The sequence below is a fragment of the Molothrus ater genome, chromosome 2, assembly GCF_012460135.2.
Source record: "Molothrus ater isolate BHLD 08-10-18 breed brown headed cowbird chromosome 2, BPBGC_Mater_1.1, whole genome shotgun sequence".
Taxonomy (NCBI): domain Eukaryota; kingdom Metazoa; phylum Chordata; class Aves; order Passeriformes; family Icteridae; genus Molothrus; species Molothrus ater.
The window spans coordinates 62,100,694-62,120,196 of NC_050479.2; the positions used below are offsets into that span (position 1 = coordinate 62,100,694).

General features: G+C 39.6%; 1 protein-coding gene across 6 annotated transcripts in view; it reads left to right on the forward strand.

Annotated features, from left to right (window-relative positions):
* The first annotated feature begins 372 nt into the window (after positions 1 to 372).
* Positions 373 to 19,503, forward strand: part of LRCH1 (leucine rich repeats and calponin homology domain containing 1) — a 116,543-nt gene continuing 97,412 nt past the window's right edge. For 3 of the 6 annotated variants that reach the window (XR_004980254.2, XR_004980255.2, XM_036383307.2), the window contains exon 1: positions 374 to 707. Coding sequence is in view for 2 of the 6 variants with exons in the window: in XM_036383307.2 (XP_036239200.1) it covers positions 467 to 707 (241 nt within the window). In the remaining 4 variants the exon portion in view is untranslated. Of the gene's footprint in view, positions 708 to 19,503 lie in introns of all 6 variants that reach the window. The other 3 variants (XR_004980258.2, XR_004980256.2, XM_036383282.2) reach the window with 2 other exon arrangements.

A 19,503-nucleotide genomic window follows, 5' to 3' on the forward strand; every position in this document is an offset into this window, starting at 1 on the left:
CACTGCGGAAAGCCGAGCCCGCACACGCTGCTGCCGGCACACCTGCCGGCTCACCACCCGCCGCCACCCATCCAGCCCCCGGGCCCTGCCGGGGGACAGCTCCGCCGGCTGCCCGCAGAAGGGGCCCAAGTCGGCGGCGGGTAGGCCTCCCGGGCTGGCTTTCCAAGGAATGCTATGGCAAGGAAACAATGGAGAGCCGCCCCCTCTCCGCCTCCCCACTGGCACTTCCAGCGCCGGGAGCAGTGCGCCGCCGCTAGGTGGCGCCGCGGCGGGGAGAGCTGCCGGGAGGGGCGGAGCATGCGCAGTGGGCGCGCCTCGCCCGGGCCGCGCGCCTCCGCCCCCTGCTCGCGCCGCCGCCGCCGCCGCGAGCGGGAGGAGGAGGAGGAGGAGGAAGGAGGGAGAGAAGAAGGGAAGGAGGGAGGCAGGTCCGGTGGCCCTCTCGGGTAGCCCCAGCGGCGAGGGAAAGATGGCGACGCTGGGAGGCGAGTCGCAGCCCTTCCCTTCTGCTGCTCTGGCGGCGGCGGCCGGGGTGGGCGGCAGCGGCAGCGGGGCGCTGGGTCTGCAGGCGCCCCTGAACCGCGGTCTGGAGCGGGCGCTGGAGGAGGCGGCGCACTCCGGGGGGCTCAACCTGAGCGGCAGAAAGCTGAAGGAGTTCCCGCGCAGCGCCGCCGCCCTCAGCCATGACCTCTCCGACACGGTGCGGGCAGGTGAGCCCGAGCGAGCGGGCGCGCAGGGCGGGGGCGGCCGGGGAGCGGGGAAGGCGGGTTTGTTGAATGGCCCGGGATCCCCTCCCCGCCCCCTCAGTGCCCCCCGGCCTCCCGCGAGTGGGCGAGTACCCACTCCCCACTCTTTCGTTCGCCTTCCTCCGGGGCCCGTCCCCACACGGAAGCCGAGGCCACCCCCATCTCTCCCTGGACCCTGTGCTTTCTTTATTCCCCCGCCTTGGTGTATGAGGTAGGTGTCTGCTTCCATATGGTTGGATCTGTGCACGCTCCCCTCCATCCCCCCGCTCCGCTCTTGGTGAGGCAGAGCTGCCTCTCCCCTGGCACACTGGGGGAATGTGTGGGGAATTCTTGCTCGCACCTGTCCTCTTCTCTCTCTGGGGAACGTGCGTCTCTGTGCCACCCTTCCCTGACTGCTGAGGTTCGCGGTGGCAGCCAGCCCTCCTTTGATTCAGCCGCGGCAGGAATGCACACACGGTGCCAGGGTGGATACCTGCTGCTTCTGTCCTGCTGCTCGTGGGTGAACCCACCTGGTGCGGAGGGGATGCAAGTCCGTATGTAGCGGCACTGAGATACTCGTGTGCCTCTGAACGTGTCACCTGCTTGCATGCCACAGGGGAGGCATGTCCATAGGAAGACTGTTTGCTGTGCAGATGCCCCAGGGAGCATGCTACCTCTCACAAATGCCACTTGTTCAGCAGTGGGGTTGACATGCCCCTTAGTGTCATTACAGTCATGTAGCCACAAGTGCCAGCTCTATGCAATGCTGTCCTCCAGGGCAAATGTAGAGAGAAATCCTCATCTTCACAGGCACTGTATGTACTCTACAGTGGGGACACCATCATTACATAAATCTGCAGAGGGGACAGGCCTGACAACCCTGCAGGCAGGAGTGGTGAGGAGACATGTATTCAATCTCTGTTAACTTGCTCTCACACCTTTTTTCCAACATGAAAAAGTGCACACTTATTTCTCACCTAGGGAAGCAGACCCACCTCAAAGGGTCATGTGAGTTTTCCTGCTCTTGTTTATCCCAGGTGATGGAACCTAATTCCTTCTTTACATGGTGTCACTAGGTAGAAGGGTGTAAACCCGCATTAGAGGAATATATTAGTGTATTGCTAAGGTCTTCAGCATACAGCCTCCACATGCCCTTGTGTCCCCCTTTGCCTGCTGGAGACAGTTGTGTTGTGCAGCAGAGCAGGAGACGTGTAGACACTTGTTCTTGCCCCATAAAACAGCAGGTGCTATACCTGCATGCAGACATGTGATAACATGAATCTAAATTCTCAGCTACTGCTGCACGTGAGGGCATTTATGCCTTCCTGTATATGGAGACAACACGTGGTTGTTGTGTCTGTCCCAGAGTTAGTGCCTCAGATGTATGGTAGGTGTCATATGTTATTGTTGCTTAACTGTGTTACTTGATGGCTGTTGCTGAGTGGATTTCACATTAGTCTGTGTGAGCACCTATATCCTGATATCAGTTAAAGAAGTGAAGGAAACTTGATGAATGAAACTACCATGAATTGATAGCATGAATTACCGTTCTAACCATCAGCTGACTCAGTAGCAGATGTGAAAGGGATAGGCAGGGTAGGGGAACTCTGTGTGGTTAGAAGAACTTTCAGCTTGTCATCCCAAGCAAGGCATTTTTTATCTCATTTCTTTTTCAAAGTTGAATTTCAGTAGACATGCTGCAATACAAGATAAATAGTTTGGAAATCCAGAAGTTGAGCTTGTTTGATATTGAACCAAATTGTTGGAAAACCAAATTGTATACTGAGGGGGTTGTATACTGGAAAGAAAATAGTTTGATTGGTAGTGATTGCATGTTAGTATTTGCGTATTGTGTAAGTATGTGCTGTACAGGCATGAGCTGTGTGTAGTATATAGAGGTAGTACCTGCTTCTTACATGCTTGCTTGTTCTACTGGTTTTTCTAGGGAAAAAATAGTCTCCAAGCATTATTGTGCTTTTGTCAGAGTTTGCATGGAAAACATGTAAACAATATGAATTCGATATGAAATTGAATGTAGAATTGTGTTTTCATTCTCTTTCTGTTTGATATAAACAGTAGTGTAGATCAACCCTTGTCTTATCTTGTGACAACTGCAGCCCTTTTATCATTGTCCCTTTTTAGAAGAACATTGTGTTAATCTATAGTTGCTTTAAGGTTTTGTTTGTAACAGCTTGTTGTAACTGTTTAATGGCAACTGCCTTGAAAGTTGTGTGTTGATATATTTCCAAAATATCCATCTTTTTTTCCGTTTGTTACATTACATGAAAAATATATAAACAGGAGAGATGCTTGGCTTAAGGCCAAGATTCTGAAACTCTTGGGGCAAGCTCTTGATGTGAATTTTCTCTTCTGCTTCCTCTCCATAAATGTGCATAGTACAACACTTTCTTGTACTACTTGGAATAGATCCTTGAAATGAGTGATTTGTAGTTTTGGATCTGATGTGTTGACATGTCTCTGCAGTCCTGAAACATTGGTTTTTAGGGTAGGGGTAGCCTTTCACTGTTTTTTTGAGGGGAGGAGAAGATTGCCAGGCTTGCTGAAAAAGGAAGTTACTTCTTGATGTAGAGGAGATGAGTGAGGGGGGTTAAGTTTAGGGCTCTGAGGAGCAGGGAATTTCCAGAAAACTGAAACCATGTCTGCACTTGACAGTGTTTTAGTACTGCAGACTGAAAATATTTTTGATTCAGAAAGTGATCATCTACAGCTTCTCTCAAATAAAATATTATCAAACTTGTTTTCTAGAAAGGTTCTGAGTGCTTTTTGTAGGTCTAAGGAAGGAAAGAGTGAACAACTTAAGGTTCTCTGTTCATGCATTTATTTTGTTCCTGAAGTTAGAAGTCAGATTTTCTATATCAATTGATGCACTTATGAAAGGGACATGACTTGTTTGCCTTTAGCAGCTGGGATGGGATAGTTTGATTTTTCTAGTTCTCACTGCAGTTACATTCTGTTATAACTACAGAGGCTGAACTGTACTTGTCACTTTCTATTCCTGCAGCTTCTGGTTATGCTTTTTCTTCTGTGACTTTTCTTTGCATTAAATCCATCTTGGTTATAGAAATCTCATAGAGCATTTCTTCCTCAGTCTTTGAGAGTTCTGCTCAAGTGCTGAGTGACCTGGTCAGATCTCTCGCACACAGAATGGTGTTTTCATGGTGTTCAGTACTGTTAGAAGAAAATAAAACCTCTATGCAAAGTGTCTTGAGTTTAGTCAGGCATTTTAAACCACATCAGTGTGAATGCAATGCAAAAAGCATTTCAAAAATAATAAATGCTATTCTTATCACTTTTATTACAGGCTGGGTTATGCGGAAGGCAGTGGCACAGTAATCACACAGTTCTTAAGTAATAGCATGCAATTATATTCCTCCAAACCACTGGGAATGCTGGAAGCATGTTACTTCATAAAAGAGCAAGAAAGGCCCAAAGATGTAACCATGGCTGCCTGCTGTATTACCTCAGCCTCTTTCTGTGGGCTTTGATTGTATTTCTGAAGACAGATCCTCTGAACTTGTTCTGGTGAATACCTGCTTCATCCATTTCTATTGGATGAATTAGGCACATGGGGAGGGATTACTTGCTGCTGCTGGTAGGGACCTGGCAGAGAAGAAGATAAATTCTTTAAATTGCATGCTAGATTTTTAGAAAATAATTACTTATTGAAGTATTTTATTGCTACATTGGGCAGTATGAAATTTTGGAAGGAATGTGTATTTTTTTTGTGCAATAAAATGCTCTCTTGATAAAAGAGCTCCTGCCTGCTGTTTTTTAAAGTGCTTCTGAGTGGACTATACTTGTCAGACAATGCTGTGTTGAAGACACCTTTGCCTGACAGCATCTTTGAAATAGTTTTTTCAACTGTAATGATGGACTTGCTTTCAGGGTTGAAAAATCATAGTATTGCTGTGAGCCTTGATGCTGGTTTGGGTGAATATGTTCCTTTCATTCCTCTTTGCTGATAACATCAACAGTAGTATTTCTTGTTTCCCCCCCCTTTTTTAAACATTAAATATGTTGTGCATGGGGCTCAGAGCAACTTTATCTAGTCAAAGATGTTGCTGCTTCATGCAGGGGAGTTGAACCAGATGACATTTAAAGGTTCAGTCCAACCTAGACCATTCTATGATTCTGTGTACATTAGATTGCCATAGTTTATTCTTACTTATTTTCTCCACCTGCTTTATTAATGTAATTCTTCCTTCACATGTGACAATTCTCCTAATTTCAGCAGTAGATGTGCAGTTGGTTCCTCCTCTTCTAAGTGCAGGTTGTACTGGGCAGGATGTCATGGCTTGTTTGTGCTGCTGCACACTTCCAAATATCAAATATGACCACTATATGGACTCTTTAGAATTTGATTGTTATTTGGCCACTAGAGAAAAATATATTTGATATGCCCTGCTCCTTTTAAGAATTCTCTCTGATAATTACTTTGAATAATTCATAATTTTGAATTAATATTTTGATTAAATTGTGGATTTTTGGATAAGGCTGAGAGCCATTGTGGTCACTTGACTTAAACTCATATCAATAAGTAATGTCTTTATAAGGCTAAAAAAATAATAGAACTCAGTTTCTTTTTAATTTCAAAAGTCAGTCTCTTCCTACAGCCTTTCTTGTTTATTTGAAGATTTCTAACCTTACTTACTGTTTTTTTACACAAGAGTATCTTAAGTATATTAGGACAGGGAGAGAGAGTAAGTATGTTTGCTTATTATCACCAATGAATTGAGTATTACCCTGCAGCCAAAACTTAGGGGATGTAAGTCTTATGGCTAAAACATGAAGATAAATCAGTTTTGTATTCATTATTATGTATTTAACAGTTTCTGACACCACCTATTTGTGTGATGTGTCTGGACATCTCTGTGCCAACATATTCTAATTTCTGGTTTTTTACTAATAAGCAATACTTTGGGAAAGAGCTTTATCAAACTAAAAGAGTTCTTTTAGAAACATGGATGTGCATAGCAACTTATAACTGCAGAATACCATCTCTTGGCCCTTTTGTTCTTCCTGAAGCCTGAATGTATCCTTGCTTGTGGATCTTATAAACATCAAGGCTATTGAGTTCTATTGAAAACAGTCTGTTAGTTCTCTTGCTGTGGAGTCTAGTCAGTGGTGCTTTTGAAAGTTACCTCTTTTGTCTGGAGATTTTTGCTCCCATAGCTGAAATGTGACTTTGCAGGTGCTGTTACATGCTCCTCAGCACAAAACAAAGTGAATTGGCTCAGACTGTTTGTTGCATGGAACAAATTATGAGTACACAATTGTCTGGTTACTGTTTCAGAATGTGGCTCGAGCAGATTAATGGCTTTCTACCACTGACTGTGTGTGTGTGTTTCCCTTGTATTTGTTTGTTTGTTTTTTCTTTTTGACTTGCTTGCTAGTCAAAACTAGTGCACAGGCTAAGAGGTAGGAGAGATGCCAGCCTAAAAACCATGGGAAGGGATAGGAGAAAGGGTGAAACCCCTCACTTTTCAGCAGGATTAGGCTCTGCTGTGATTTGAACCTTTACCCCCAAAGAGAACTTCCCCTTTAGGGTGGCAGTTATTTAAACAGCTCTGCCTGTAATTGCTATGTTGGGAAGTGCTGTGCATGAAAATGAATAAAAGCTGAAGGCTTTTGTAGAAATATTGTTGCTTTGTGCATCCTTGGCCAATCTGCTTGGAAAAGACTGACTCAGAGCTCCAGAAGAGCTGTTATGAAAGTCAAGGTGCTACAGGTTCCCTTTCAAATGCTTTTAGACAAGCAGTTCTGCAGATCCATTCACCTGTGATCACTGGTGGGAGGTAGAAGCTAAATATCCCTACATTGTTTGTGAGCCTTCTTTTAGTCCTTCCCTGGTCTGTTTCTATTGTCTCTTCAGCAAAAAAGGCATCTTGGTTTAGACATCTCTTAAACAGGAGAGATTGTAGGAAGCTTAACACGGTTACTGTCCAGAGAGTTTTGAAAACACTGAATAATTCTGTGAGGGGAAGAGGCAGGGGCAGAATCAGCTATGACAAAGTGGAATGAATATTTGCACAGTAGGCTTGGAAGAGGAAAGGGGCAAATGCCAATGCAATACAGATTTGAACAAGGAAATAGGTAAAAAGATGATACTGTTAAAGGTAGAAGTGTCATAGAGAGTGAAAACTTAGGAAGTGTTGAAGAAAATATATGAAGTCAAAGAAGGGAAATGTGTGTAATGGCTTGGGATAATTCTCTGAAATCTGCAAAACTGAGGAAAAATGCCAGTTATGTTCATAATGATTAGAATTGTGTGGATAGAGAATCAGATAAACATGGAGAAAATTGTTTGGCTCCAAGATAGATGACATTTACAGACTTTATGCTACAAATAATAGTTTCAAATTTATACTTTAAAATACTAATTGTTGAATTTAAGTTTGGGAAGCTTAGCATCCATTTGTCAGCATTAGGAAAACCCAGTGATTTTGCTGTTTACAGAGTTACAAGATCAAGCAAGATGGAGAGACTGGTGTTTTTGTATCAGAATGACCATTCTAGGAAAGATGAGTAACTTCTCTGGGCCACAGACTGACTGCTCATCATTCTGCCTGCTGTGTTCTTGCTGACTGTTAGTAAGCATTTATTAGGTTTGTGAACATTCCCAAGCTGCTTAGATTGCTAATTCACAGTTAAAATCAATATGATTTAAATAATTGAGATGGCACTTCCCAAACCAGAGATATCTTCAGTTTGTTCTGCTGAGACCAGAACTGTGGGAAGTGCACCCATTTATTGTCCTCCGACGTGTAAAAGTGAAAGAGCCAGAAATGTTACCCCTGCGTTCAGTGAGCGGATCACTGTCAAAACTGGAAATAGTGGAAATACATCTGACTTCTGACTGTTCTCTGCTGACCATGTTGTGCAAGGTGTTATACACCCATCAGAGCAGTTCTTTGGAATGCAACTGAGGAGTTAAGCTTCTGGAGGAATAATTCCTTTCTGCTAAATTTGTGCATAGATGCTTCTTTGTGGGAGGAGTTCATTTATGAAATTCTGACGCTTTCTCCCCAGCGTCTTTCTCTAAGGGTGTCTTGCTGGCCAGCTTTTTATTCTTTTTTTCCTTGTATGGTGCAGAACACCCTAATGCCTGCAAACCTCCTAACTATTTAAAAATAGAAATAACAATAACAGTCTTTTGTCCTCCTATCCCAGGCTGTAGGAGAAATATTCTTAAGGAAAAAACAAAAAGTCAAAAGTTGTGAGATGATCGTGGCAGAGCCAAGTGGGGATTAGTTTTGCACTTAATTTGGAGCCTGAAGAGGTTTGCACTTGCTTTTGAAGCTGCATGAAAGTGTTTCATGTTCAGCTGAGCTTGTGTGGATTTAAAACTTTTAAAAGGTAACTGCTAAGTTCATGGTGATTATGTGAGGTGGTTCTTCTAGGAATGGTTAGAGAAATTACTGGAAGTAGCTGGAAGTTTTAAATATCAGAATAGAGTTCTTGGTCTTTATGAGAAGCAGAACAAGGGCAAAATAGCTGAGCACCAATGTTAGCAGTGACCTGTGCCGCTGAATGGAGAGGGTTTTTATGTCGATTTTCTGTAGATGGGTGATTTTATTCCTTGGTGCGAAGTGCAGTAGTTGTAATATTATTATTTCCTTTCAGGACCATGGTGCTTTAAAGTACTAGATTAGTAACTGCTTTAATTTCTAGGTTTTGGATTTAATCATATGAACTAGGTGTTTTCTACTACTATTGTCATCTGATAAATACTTATTTCTGGTAGGAAGTGACATTGCTGGAGCAGCTGGCATTCATATGTGTGTGAAGGATTTAAGGCAAATAGTTTTTTGAATTAAGTAAAATTCAGCAAAGTATATCTTGGAAATATATTTAAACATAGCATGTGACTTGATTTCTTTATACTGTAAAGAGTACTAAAATACTATTATAATACTACTTTATATTCTAAAGTAGTATGTTTCAAAAATAGCAAAGTGACTGCAAATGACACTTTGACTTCAATTTATCTTATGCCATCAGAATGAGGTTTTTAGCATCTAAAGTCTGCATCTTTGGTTGTGCTATTTGCAGTGACGCTTCTCCTTTGTAGCATTACCTTAGACAGCCAAAAAGGAAAAATGAAAAATAAATAAGAAGGGGGGGCAAAACCCCACCACATTTAAATGTGAAGAGAAAAGCATGAGTAAGAAGCTGGATCTGTTGTTTGGTGAACAGAAAGAAAGAGGTTCATAAAATGTGTGTGCAAATAAATCACTGAAACTGATGGAGAAGTTTTGTGAAATGGGCAAGAATTGGGGTAGGAAAAGAAAATTGAATCAGAGGGAAAGCCAAGGAAAGACATGGAGCAGAATACACGCTTGGGTAACCCTTACAGGGTAAGGCAAAATACCAAAAATGCAAGTGCAGTAGTTTATGTATAGTAAGAACATTGTCCAATTTTAAAGACAGTGAAATTGTTATCGTGGTCAGCAAAGCTTTTATTATTAAAATAACTTTTTGTACTATTTGAACTTTTAGCTATTTAAAAACTTAATGACAAGAGAAGTAGGGATTATTGAACTATAGACAGGTAGTACCTGTCTACTGCTGCTGTTATATGACTGTATTTTGAGAATAGTGAGGCTTAGCTGAATTCATTTGATTCAGTCTTTTTAAGGCAGGGCAAATGAATTAACAACAAAGCTGTGTGTCTATTCAGTGGGGAAGGAGGAAGAACATAGTGTAATTCATATGTTATATAATTAAAAATGCAGACTGTTATGAAGATTTCTGGAATGAGTGTCTGGTCAAAGCTGAAAGGAGCTTTCTCAGCAGTTGGAGCAGGACAAGGATGCCCTGGTTACTAAATACAGCTGTGATTGATCAAGGGGAACAACTTAACCCAGGGTTTCCCATGCTCATTTTGTGTTGTGTTGCTAGGGCTTCTTGTTTACTTGTTTTGTTGGGGTTTTTTGAGTTCATCCCAGTTCAAGAAAACTGTCCTTTTGCCTTCCACTTTGTACAGTGTAGTTTCCCTGCTCAGTAAGTTTTGTCTGTGATCCCCTTTCCAAGGTTTGAATTCCAGTCTGGCTGAATGCCTACTCCTTGCTTGTGTTCCACTTAGCAGCTGTTCAGATTGCCTTGTGTTACTGACTTGATTTTTTTCCTCACTCACACATGTCCTGTCACTTGCAAGGTTTGCTAGACGTGGTATTTTATTTCCCCCTGCTTACTAGTATGTTTGAAGGGACATGTATGAACAAGAACATCCTTGCACTATCCATTTGAAATGTTTTGACTTATGTTGAGACCCATCAGTACCATTTCCTTCTAGTTTCTATACAGCATCAATATGATGATATAGCTTCTTAGTCATAATGTACAGAAATTAAGACTGATTTACTGAATTGTAGCCATGTTATAATGGATGTTTCCATTCACTGTCTGAACTTTCAATTGTGATGGAAAACTATTATGTTAATTTGGCAATGTGTAGTTTTATATGTTATTTTTCTGAGGTTTTATTTGGGGGGGGACAAAAAAGACTGCAGAGCCTAAAATTGTTTTTCATTTTAAAAAATTGTCAAATTTCTCCCTCGTCTTCAGAACTTTCTTTCTTTTTTTTTTTTTCCTTCTTTTTCCATGTGCTCAAATTCACCATAAAAAGTGAAGATAATCTGGCAGACTCTCTGCAAAAAAAATCTTTCATGCAAATGGTGTGGATCTTATGATTTGAAAGAAAATCAGAACTTATTTTAAATAACCAGTAACTTCAATTTGCTGACATTTTTGTAAGTGAATTTAGAGATAAGATAGACACTATCATGGTGTAGACCATGAGACACTTCTATATCATGGTATTGCTGCTATTACTGCTCTGCTGAAGTGTGCTGTGTGTGACTTTGACATTCAGCCAACCAGTCAGGAACTTCTAAGGGTAGAGAAAGTAGTCTTTTGAATTTCTTGTAATTTGAAAGCCTTTTATGTAATTATATTGATTGTTAATGTAATGAATTTAAGAGCTAAAGTCTTTAAGTCATTAATATAATGACTTTAAGATTTCTACTTTTAGTTGTTCCTAGCATAGCTCTTGCTCCGTGTTTCCATTAAAAAATTACTGTGCAAACTTTGCACAGTGAGTTATTTCATTGCTCTATAAAGATGCAGGTTATCCCTGGTTGTATAGATTGGAAAAACTGAGAAGCAGGAATTTTGAATCGCTTAATCCAGATCTCAGAACAGATCAGAGACAAAACTGTGAATGGAATCCAACTTTGGTTCTCTGGTATTTTTTGGAGATATTTTTTTGTATGTTTTTTTAACTGTCGGTGTATGATATCTTGAAGAATGGATGTTGAGGTATTTGGATTAGTTTTGTTCTGGAAGATGTTGGGATAGCAGTGAAGGCTTAAAGCTTCCATTAAGGTTTTAAGTCCTGGGAGTGGTTTTAAATGTATTAGCACAATGCAGAAGCTCACTTTATAGTAGCTTCTGGCACAGACATACAACTCACAAATAGTCTCAAAAAGAATATCGCTATAGATTTGCAATCAGTTAAGAATTGGGTAATATGAAAGAGTAGTAACTGTACACAGTAAAAAAAAAAATCAGTATTTTGGCAAGAAGTGCTGTACTCCTTCTGCCAGTTTTCATATCTTTGTACATTTGGCTTCCTAGAGAACTGAAAAGGTTATTTTTGGCCTAGTGCCCTGGGCTAAAAATGGCTTCTGGAATCTCATAGCTCTGTTTGGTGTTGAGCAGTTCTGTGCGGTAGTAACAGAACTGCAGTAATTGGTAGTCTCAGTGAAGCATTTTAGTTATGCACTTAAATGCTAAGCTGTAGGAGATGTGGCTCTGGGATCCCTCCAGCATCTCATTTATCAGAAAAATTTAAGCCATGTTTATCTATGAAGCATTGGTAGCCTGAAGAAAAAAAGGCTTTTCTACAAGTACTTGTTAAAGAGAAGTAAGAGACAGTGTAAGGTTTAGCCTCTACAGGGAAAGGCTCTAAAATGAAGAAATAAATCAGGGTATTGCTGTGGGAACAGTGAAACTCAAGCATTGCAGTTGAGACTGTACATGTAGGCAATAGAAGGAGCCTGTGAAGTTTCCTTGTGTTTCTATCCAGTGTTGCAGGGTTTACCTTTAAAAGGGAAAAAAATCCACCACAACCCTAACACTGCCCTCCCCCAAGAAACAAATGTACCAGTTACTAGATGTGAATGTTTGCTCATTATAAATATATGTTTCTGAATGATTTCTGAATACTTTGGATAGAGTTTGAAATAGTCAGGGAATAGTGAACAGGTTAGTTAAATCTGAAAAATCTTACACCAGTAAAAGGTCTGAAACTTGCAAAAAAGGCTGGAGGTTGCTTCCCTCTATATGCCTCACAAATCTGTTAGCTTTTTCCCCAATATTTTGAATTAGCCTAAATAGAAGTAATGCATGGTGCTGCGAGAAAGTAAAGTTTTCAGGAATAGAATTCATTTAAAAAAATACACTTTTTTTTTTCCTTCTTGTGTGTGAAGTCAACATGGGCAAATGCTGAATGAGAATCAGAGTTTTTCTAGACGTAGCTCATAAACATCCAAAGAACCTCATTTTAAAATCACCCAAGAAATCAGTAGTGGGTTGTGTTCTAACTTTGCAGTGTAAGCTTTTGTAATAATCTGGAAATATGGCCAAACTAAAGTGAGTTCTGATCAAATTTGCAATCACACAAATTTGAGATGATCAGTCTAGTGAATAGCTTTTCAAAGACAGTTATCAGATTTTGATATTGGTGCTAAGGCTCTAAAATGAGGAAATAAATAATGGTATTGGTATGGGAGTAATAAAGCATGAGCATCTCAGAAAGCTATCTATCTCCAAAATTACAGTTTATTTTTTTTCCTGTGGAAGAGGAAAAAATAAATAAATAATTGGGAAGCAGTCTTGCACAAATGAAAATGGTAGAGGGTAGTAAGTTGCCAGGGTTTTTTGCTTTATGAAAAGAAGCTTCTTGCTTTTAGAGGAATTTCTCTAATACCTAAAGAGTATTTAGTCAGTCCTGTTGTTCCAGACTGTCTCATCTTTTTGTGCTGCTGTTTACATTCTGATGTAGTGGACTATCCTTGCTGAAACATGTTGAAGCAATTGATTTGTCTTAATAAAAGAGACTTTTATGTTGATACAGTTTGTCCCTGTGCCTAATGCTGGTCATCAATTTCCCTGCCTGAGTCTGTGTATCTAGATCAGAATTTTATGGCTCATGTGTACTGTCTCAATTTTAAAGTATGCCAGTGATAATAGTAGGATTGAGTATATATTTCCTTTGGAAACAAATAAGAGATTACACAGCAATTTTGTATTTAAGCTTCAACTTCTGGTCACTTATTCTTTTTTTCTCAACAAGATCAGCTAATCCACTGTAGCAGGCATGTAGTCTTCTGTAGTTGGTTATACATAACTTTTTACTTTTGCATCTGATAAACTTCTGTATTTGATTAATGAGGGATAATTCCAGTTAAAGTAATTTAGGATGCCATTGCAATTGTCCATCTAGCTTCCTGCTGAAAACTTCTGCCCATGTAAATATGGTGAAGATCTAAATGGTTATGATGGTGGATTTAAACTCCTAGGGCAGGTTTGGAATTGTGGCATTAAGGAGCTGGCATGTGGTTTTGCCTGCTGTGCCTTTTCTTGGGGAGGAAACTACCCTCAGAGCAGAGGGGGACAGAATTGAGGCTGCTCCTATCTTACATTGCTGTACTAAATGTTGCAAGGGCTTGTGAGACAGTCCTAAGCAGATGAACCTTTGGTGTTCTGCTGTGAATATGATTTCAGATCCAAAAATCTTGCAGTTTGATGAAACTCTACAGGCTTTTGGGTGTTTTAACAGCGTTATTGTCTTTTGCTTCATTGTAAACAACTGGACATAGCAGTTTGTGAGTTGCTTTGTAAACACCTTTCTTCAGATTATGTGTGTTCAGCTTATTTTGCAGTAGTCACTGTTAGCGCACCCAACTTTCATTTTAGTAATTTGCACCTCTAGACTTGGTGGGAGCTCATGATTGTCATTGTTCCAGGCTTATGCTGTCACTTGCCAAGATTGTGATTCTATGATTGTATTCCTCCTTGTTGTATTTTTACGTTTCCATATGACAGAGTTAAATATGACCTTGCTTGTGTCTGACCTACTGTGTGCTCCAGGTCCCCATGTATCTATAACTTGGCCTTGCGTTACTTATAGCACCATTACCATCAATCACTCACAGATTTTATCAGCAATGGCTTTGTATTCTAGGTAGGAAGGTCTGATGCTGGGTTGTGAAGAAATAAATAAAACTAATTTTTTGTGAGACATTTAATTATTTCCTTGAGGGTATTGTTCATTTTCTCTGAGTAGATGTCAGATTAACATTCTACAGTCACATCAAAATGATGATGTTCTGGTGTGAGCAAACAAAAAATCTCTTATAGTGGATAGTGTATTTGTATGAGGCTGTAGAATATGATTTGTTTCAATAGTCTACAAATCCTGGCTTATGACCATGTCTTTTTAAAGATATCCAAGTGGACTTTTCTTCTTGTGGTAGTTTTTCACTTGTGTCTCCATTTGTATTTTGTACTATGAATTAGGAACATAAAAATGAAGGTTATGTGTAATATTGAGGAAGGTTCTAAATAAAATACAGATAAAATTGCTTTATAATTAAGAATTCCTCCCTGAGTATCTGTCCTAGAATGGATTACTTGACAACTCCATTTATAGAAACAGGATGTTTTGGTTTTATGAATGTAGATTTCTTGGGAACTCATTTTGAGAAAGTGTTTGTCTGCCTCCACCCTTGGTGGAATGCAGATGACATCAGAATTTTTTATGTACTGGTGCTATGGATACAGAAGGACCAGCTTTAGAAGTGTCAGTGACATAAAAGGAATGTGCATTCTAAGTAGTCTTACTATTTAAGGTGAATTGGTGGTACAGATGTCCAGGTGATCAAATCTAAGGCAATAGAGTAGTAGGTGATTTGGATTTTTACCTATTCCATAAATAATAGAGTAGATTCCAGGTAAAATTTTGTGATCTAAAACATAACCCTTCGACTGCCTTTCTTGTCAGAAAGAGCTTGAAGAGCTCTGCTGTTCCCTTGTTTTGGATCTCTTATATGTGTTTTTCTCTTACTTGTGATAATTTTGGTTCCGCTGGCATTTGAGTTGTCCTTTTAAAAACTTTAGGTTAAGATCTAATTACAACTTCACAAAAACAGCTTCTTTAAGAGAACATTTGTTTGTAAGTAAATGGTAAGTATCACTTAGAATATGCAGTTAATTTAGTAACAACTTCATTCTAACTTTGTATCTAAATTTTATAGGATCGCAGGATAACTATGAAAGGACCTAAGATGCTGATGAAGGGACCCCTGTAGGTCATCTAGTCCAACCACCAGTGCAAAGCTGGGCCAAGTCTAAACTTGTTCAATCTGTTCTTGTCAGCTGAAGCATATTTCATTTAGCTGAGGCATTCCCAAATATCTTGAAGTCCCAGGTATTCCTTCGGTTATGAATTCCCAGCATTTTTGTGGTGAAAGAATAGCCAAGTTTGGAAGCCCTTAGTGCTCCAATGGATGACGTGGAAGCCTCAGTGGAAAACACTGACCCTCCTGAAGAGGAGGAACCATTTACCAAGCAGGTAAGGGGAGGGGGGAAGTCTCAGGGGACAAATGACACCTGAATGCCCAATGTCCCCAGGGCTGAGAGGCATCTTTTGAACTTTGCCAATCACATGATGCCCTTGCAGGAATACCAAGATAGGACAGCTCTCAAGATGGACAGCTCTCAGCAGGAGGCAAGGGGAGAGGGGAAGGGAGAGGGTATTGGCACACCTGGGGAAGGAACTGGGATGACTGAAACAGGCTATTACATCACACTGAAACACCCGAGGTGATTAGATTTGTTTTACAACCTTGCTTTGCAGCTATGCAAAACACACTATTCAGACACCTTTTGTTTGCTGACATATTTATCCACAGACCTACTTGTAGAGTTTTGCTCCAGTTGTGTATTGACATAAATTCTGACACGTTTTGCATCTATATTACCAAATGTAGATTCTTATTGTTAGTCTGTTAAGGAAATACTGAAGAGAGGACCTAGGTTAATGCATTTTGGAAGTGCTTTTACAGCACTTCAAAAGAGAATGTGGTGTGTAATTTTAAATCCTGTTCTGTGTACCTTGGTGTTTCTCCATTAGAAAGATGTTCATGAGGAGCTTGTAGCAATCAAGACTGGAGTTCTCAGTTAAAATACTCAGAGACACAGACTTGCTTATGTTGAGATTAGTGTGTGGTGGTTTTTTTTTCCCTTAAAGTTCTGATGGCAGCTGTGGAATGCCTGTGTTTAGAATTGCTAAACTGTTTAAAGTTGTATGGCAGTAAATTTTACTTATTTGTACTGGGTTAAGCCCGGTAGGCAGCTAAGACCCACACAGCTGCTCACTCACTCCCCCACAGTGGAATGGAGAAATGAGTCAGAAGGGTTAAAAGTGTGGGTCGAGCTGGGGAATTTAATAGACAAAGTAAAAGCTGTACATGCAAGCAAAGCAAAATAAGTTGTGGGTGGGTTTGTTTGTTTTGAAAATTTGGTATGCAAATGTAGGTAGCATGAAACGTGGGCATGAGTGAAGTTATTGGCAAAGTCCCTTCTGACTGATGTATGTGGAACTTTGCCTGTTCTAGTGTTCTAAAACAAATGATATTTTGGACTAGGTTATAGCAGTGTAAGGAAGTTTACCAGTCCTCTTTCAGCTGCATAACCCTCAGCACAGGCTTGTTTAACCTACTTTCTGGGCAAAGTCTCCTGTCATGCTGCTGTACTTAGCCTGCTCTCAGCATCTGAGTTGAGCAAGTTCAGCAGGAGTTTGAATGTCTGTGTCACCGTGAGTGTAGTAGTTGGTAAATAATGTGACTGTAATGCAGTCAGAGCTGTTGGAATATGGTTATTCTTGCTCACTAGATAGTGTGTATGGTCTCACATGTTATCCTTTGGTTTTCATTCTTTCTAACTGTCTCAGGGAATCTGTAACAGCAGGAATGTAAACAATAAAATATTTAGAAAATTTGTTCTTATATTCCGGGATCTGAATATTAGAAAATTATTCCTGATTTTTCTGTTAACTGCCAATATATTTTAATGGTATGCAGTGTGTCTGCTGTATAACTTCATGAAATATCGTTTTAAGATGTGAAAGGTCTCCTCCCACACAGATGGAGGAACAGAATATATTATACATGACAAATACCTGTTTTTCTTAGGTTTCTTCCCTTTGGTTTCTTCTCTTTAGTTTCTTCAACAAATTACCAGAAACCGTAGCTATTAAAAGGAGCCTGTTTTCTGTATTTAATCAGATGAAAATCTGCAGGAGAGCTCATCTGTGGCAAGATGATACCAGATTACTTTCATGATTCAGCCATGTATTAGTGTGTAATGAAATGCACTGAGAACTGTGCTCTTAAGCATCACTATTGTTACATTGGATTTTGTTGTTAGGTTTTTTTATTGTTTGTACCATATTTTCTTGAAGAATGGTAACATTTAATCAAATGAAGTCTTAGAATGTTATTCTCACAGAACTCTCTTGTATTAATTGAATTTTCTACTTCGTAACGTGGTTACCAATATGTTTCTTCCTTGTAAAACATTAAGGCATCATTTAACAGTATTTGAGGTTTTTTCTTTATTCCCATAACAACTGTCAAGGGCTATAAACCTTCAGAATAGTAGATTTCAACTAGTGAGAATTTTGCTGTTTTAACTGGAGAAATTGATGAGGAATGGAGCAGGCAGCAGGTGTAATGGGAAGTGACAAGTTTCTAAATGATGTTTAAATGCTATTAGTCCTCTGAATGCCTTCTTTGTTTGTTGTTAGGGGTTTTGTGCTTTCTGTTAGCCTTTATAGCTAATGGTAAAGAAACAAGGAGTAACTGTTAGGCAAAATAGTAGCAAATAGTTATGGTTTTATGGGAAGAGTTATGGTTTTACTGTCTTAGGTGCATTGAATGGTTTTGAACTTGAGTGTGAATAAATCTGAAACCGCCTCTTATATTGTTCTTATAAAAGTAGTAAGCTGTAAGTTTTAAAGAAAAAGGAAGTACAGTGAGTATAATAACTGAGCTTATATCCCACTGTGCTGTATTTCTACAGCTCAATAGCATATACGTATTTTCTTTGGGGGATTGCTCTGTGTTCTTCAGTTTTTGTTTAAAATGTTTGTCAGTCAGTGTACCTGGCAGTAAATTAACTGGAGGAAGTTAGTGTTTAAATATAAAATTGTTTGACTGTTTCATCTATAAATTTTTAAGGGACTTTCCACTGGATTTCTACTGTGGTCATAGGTAATTTTTTAGACTGCAGCTTGTTTTGCTGTTGCTGTTAAAGAAGCTTGTATTTCTGGTCTCATTAAACTGCTGTGTAAACACTGAGCTACCTTTACACTTTTAGCCATTCTCATGCAGTTTGCTGGTTTAGAAAATTTGTAAGTTATGCAGCATGAATGTATTGTTTTGCACAGTGTTTTAGTAACTAACTTGGAGTTGCAGAATGAATAGAGCTGTTCTGTGTATGAGAGTAAGATGGCAATACTGAATTTTAGGATACCACTTGGAAATTTTTTTCTCCCCTCTTTTGGTTTAACCTCTTTTTACAGTGATGAAACCAGTTTGTTCACTGAAAAGTTGAGTCTTGGTGCAAATGCTTTCTGGCCTCCCTCTGATACCAAGGAAAAATGGGGGGAACAGAAGATTGAGCCCACCTTCTCTTTTTGCAGAGAAACAAAATCTGAAGTTTTACAGCTTGAAAAGGGCATCATCTAAGAATTTCACTTTCCTTTTTAGTAGTGCTTCATCAGATATAGGCCTCTCTAAGCCTTGCTAGGATAGGTAATATACCTCGGTTGGTATCTTTTTTGCCAGATAAAACTACAGTTAAGCCAGGAAAATGTATCTTCTTAAAGACTGTTCCCTAGGGTAACTACTCACATAATGACACATCTGTTTAGAGTTTCATAAGTACATGCAGGCAAAATATTTCAAATCATACTGGCTATTGAAATTACTGCTAACCAGAGTTCTGTATGATGCAGTTTGTCAAGCAAGGATGGATTTGAATAAAGAACTGCCCCAGTCTTTGTGCATTGTATTCTCTCATTTGCAGGTATGTGCAAGCCAGTGTCCACAGATGTGTGGGACATGATGTAAACACAGGTACACTCTTCAGGCATATGGACTGAAAATTTTGGCTTTCATTTCCTTGTAGCTGGAAGAAAAAAAAGGCACATTTTTATGTCCATAATTTTGAAATTAGAGGTAATTAATGTAATCATTGGAGCTTTTCAGGATCAGTTTTAAATTTTTGTGATTTATGCAGAATTTATTCAAAGAAATGGTATATATATATTTCATTCTGATTTTGGTTGCTACTCACAATACACACTATGTTAGTTTTACAGGAATTTCTTCATATCTAAACTTTATTGTGTTTAGGTAATAATGTGGCATTAGCTACTTTGTTATGTAACTATATCTTATGTGGTAATCTTATGTAAAGGATGCAGCTGATCATTGTTTAAAATCCCTATTCTGTTTTTACAGGTAAAGTAAGTAGTAGAAGAGTGCTAGCACCTCATAATTCTATCCTACTGTTTTTAATCTTGTGTCCTTGTGCAGTTTTTTTTTCTAAGTATGTCTGGTTACAGTTTAGCAAGAAAATATATATTTTACCCTTCACTCATGATTTTATGATTTCTGTGAGTATGTCC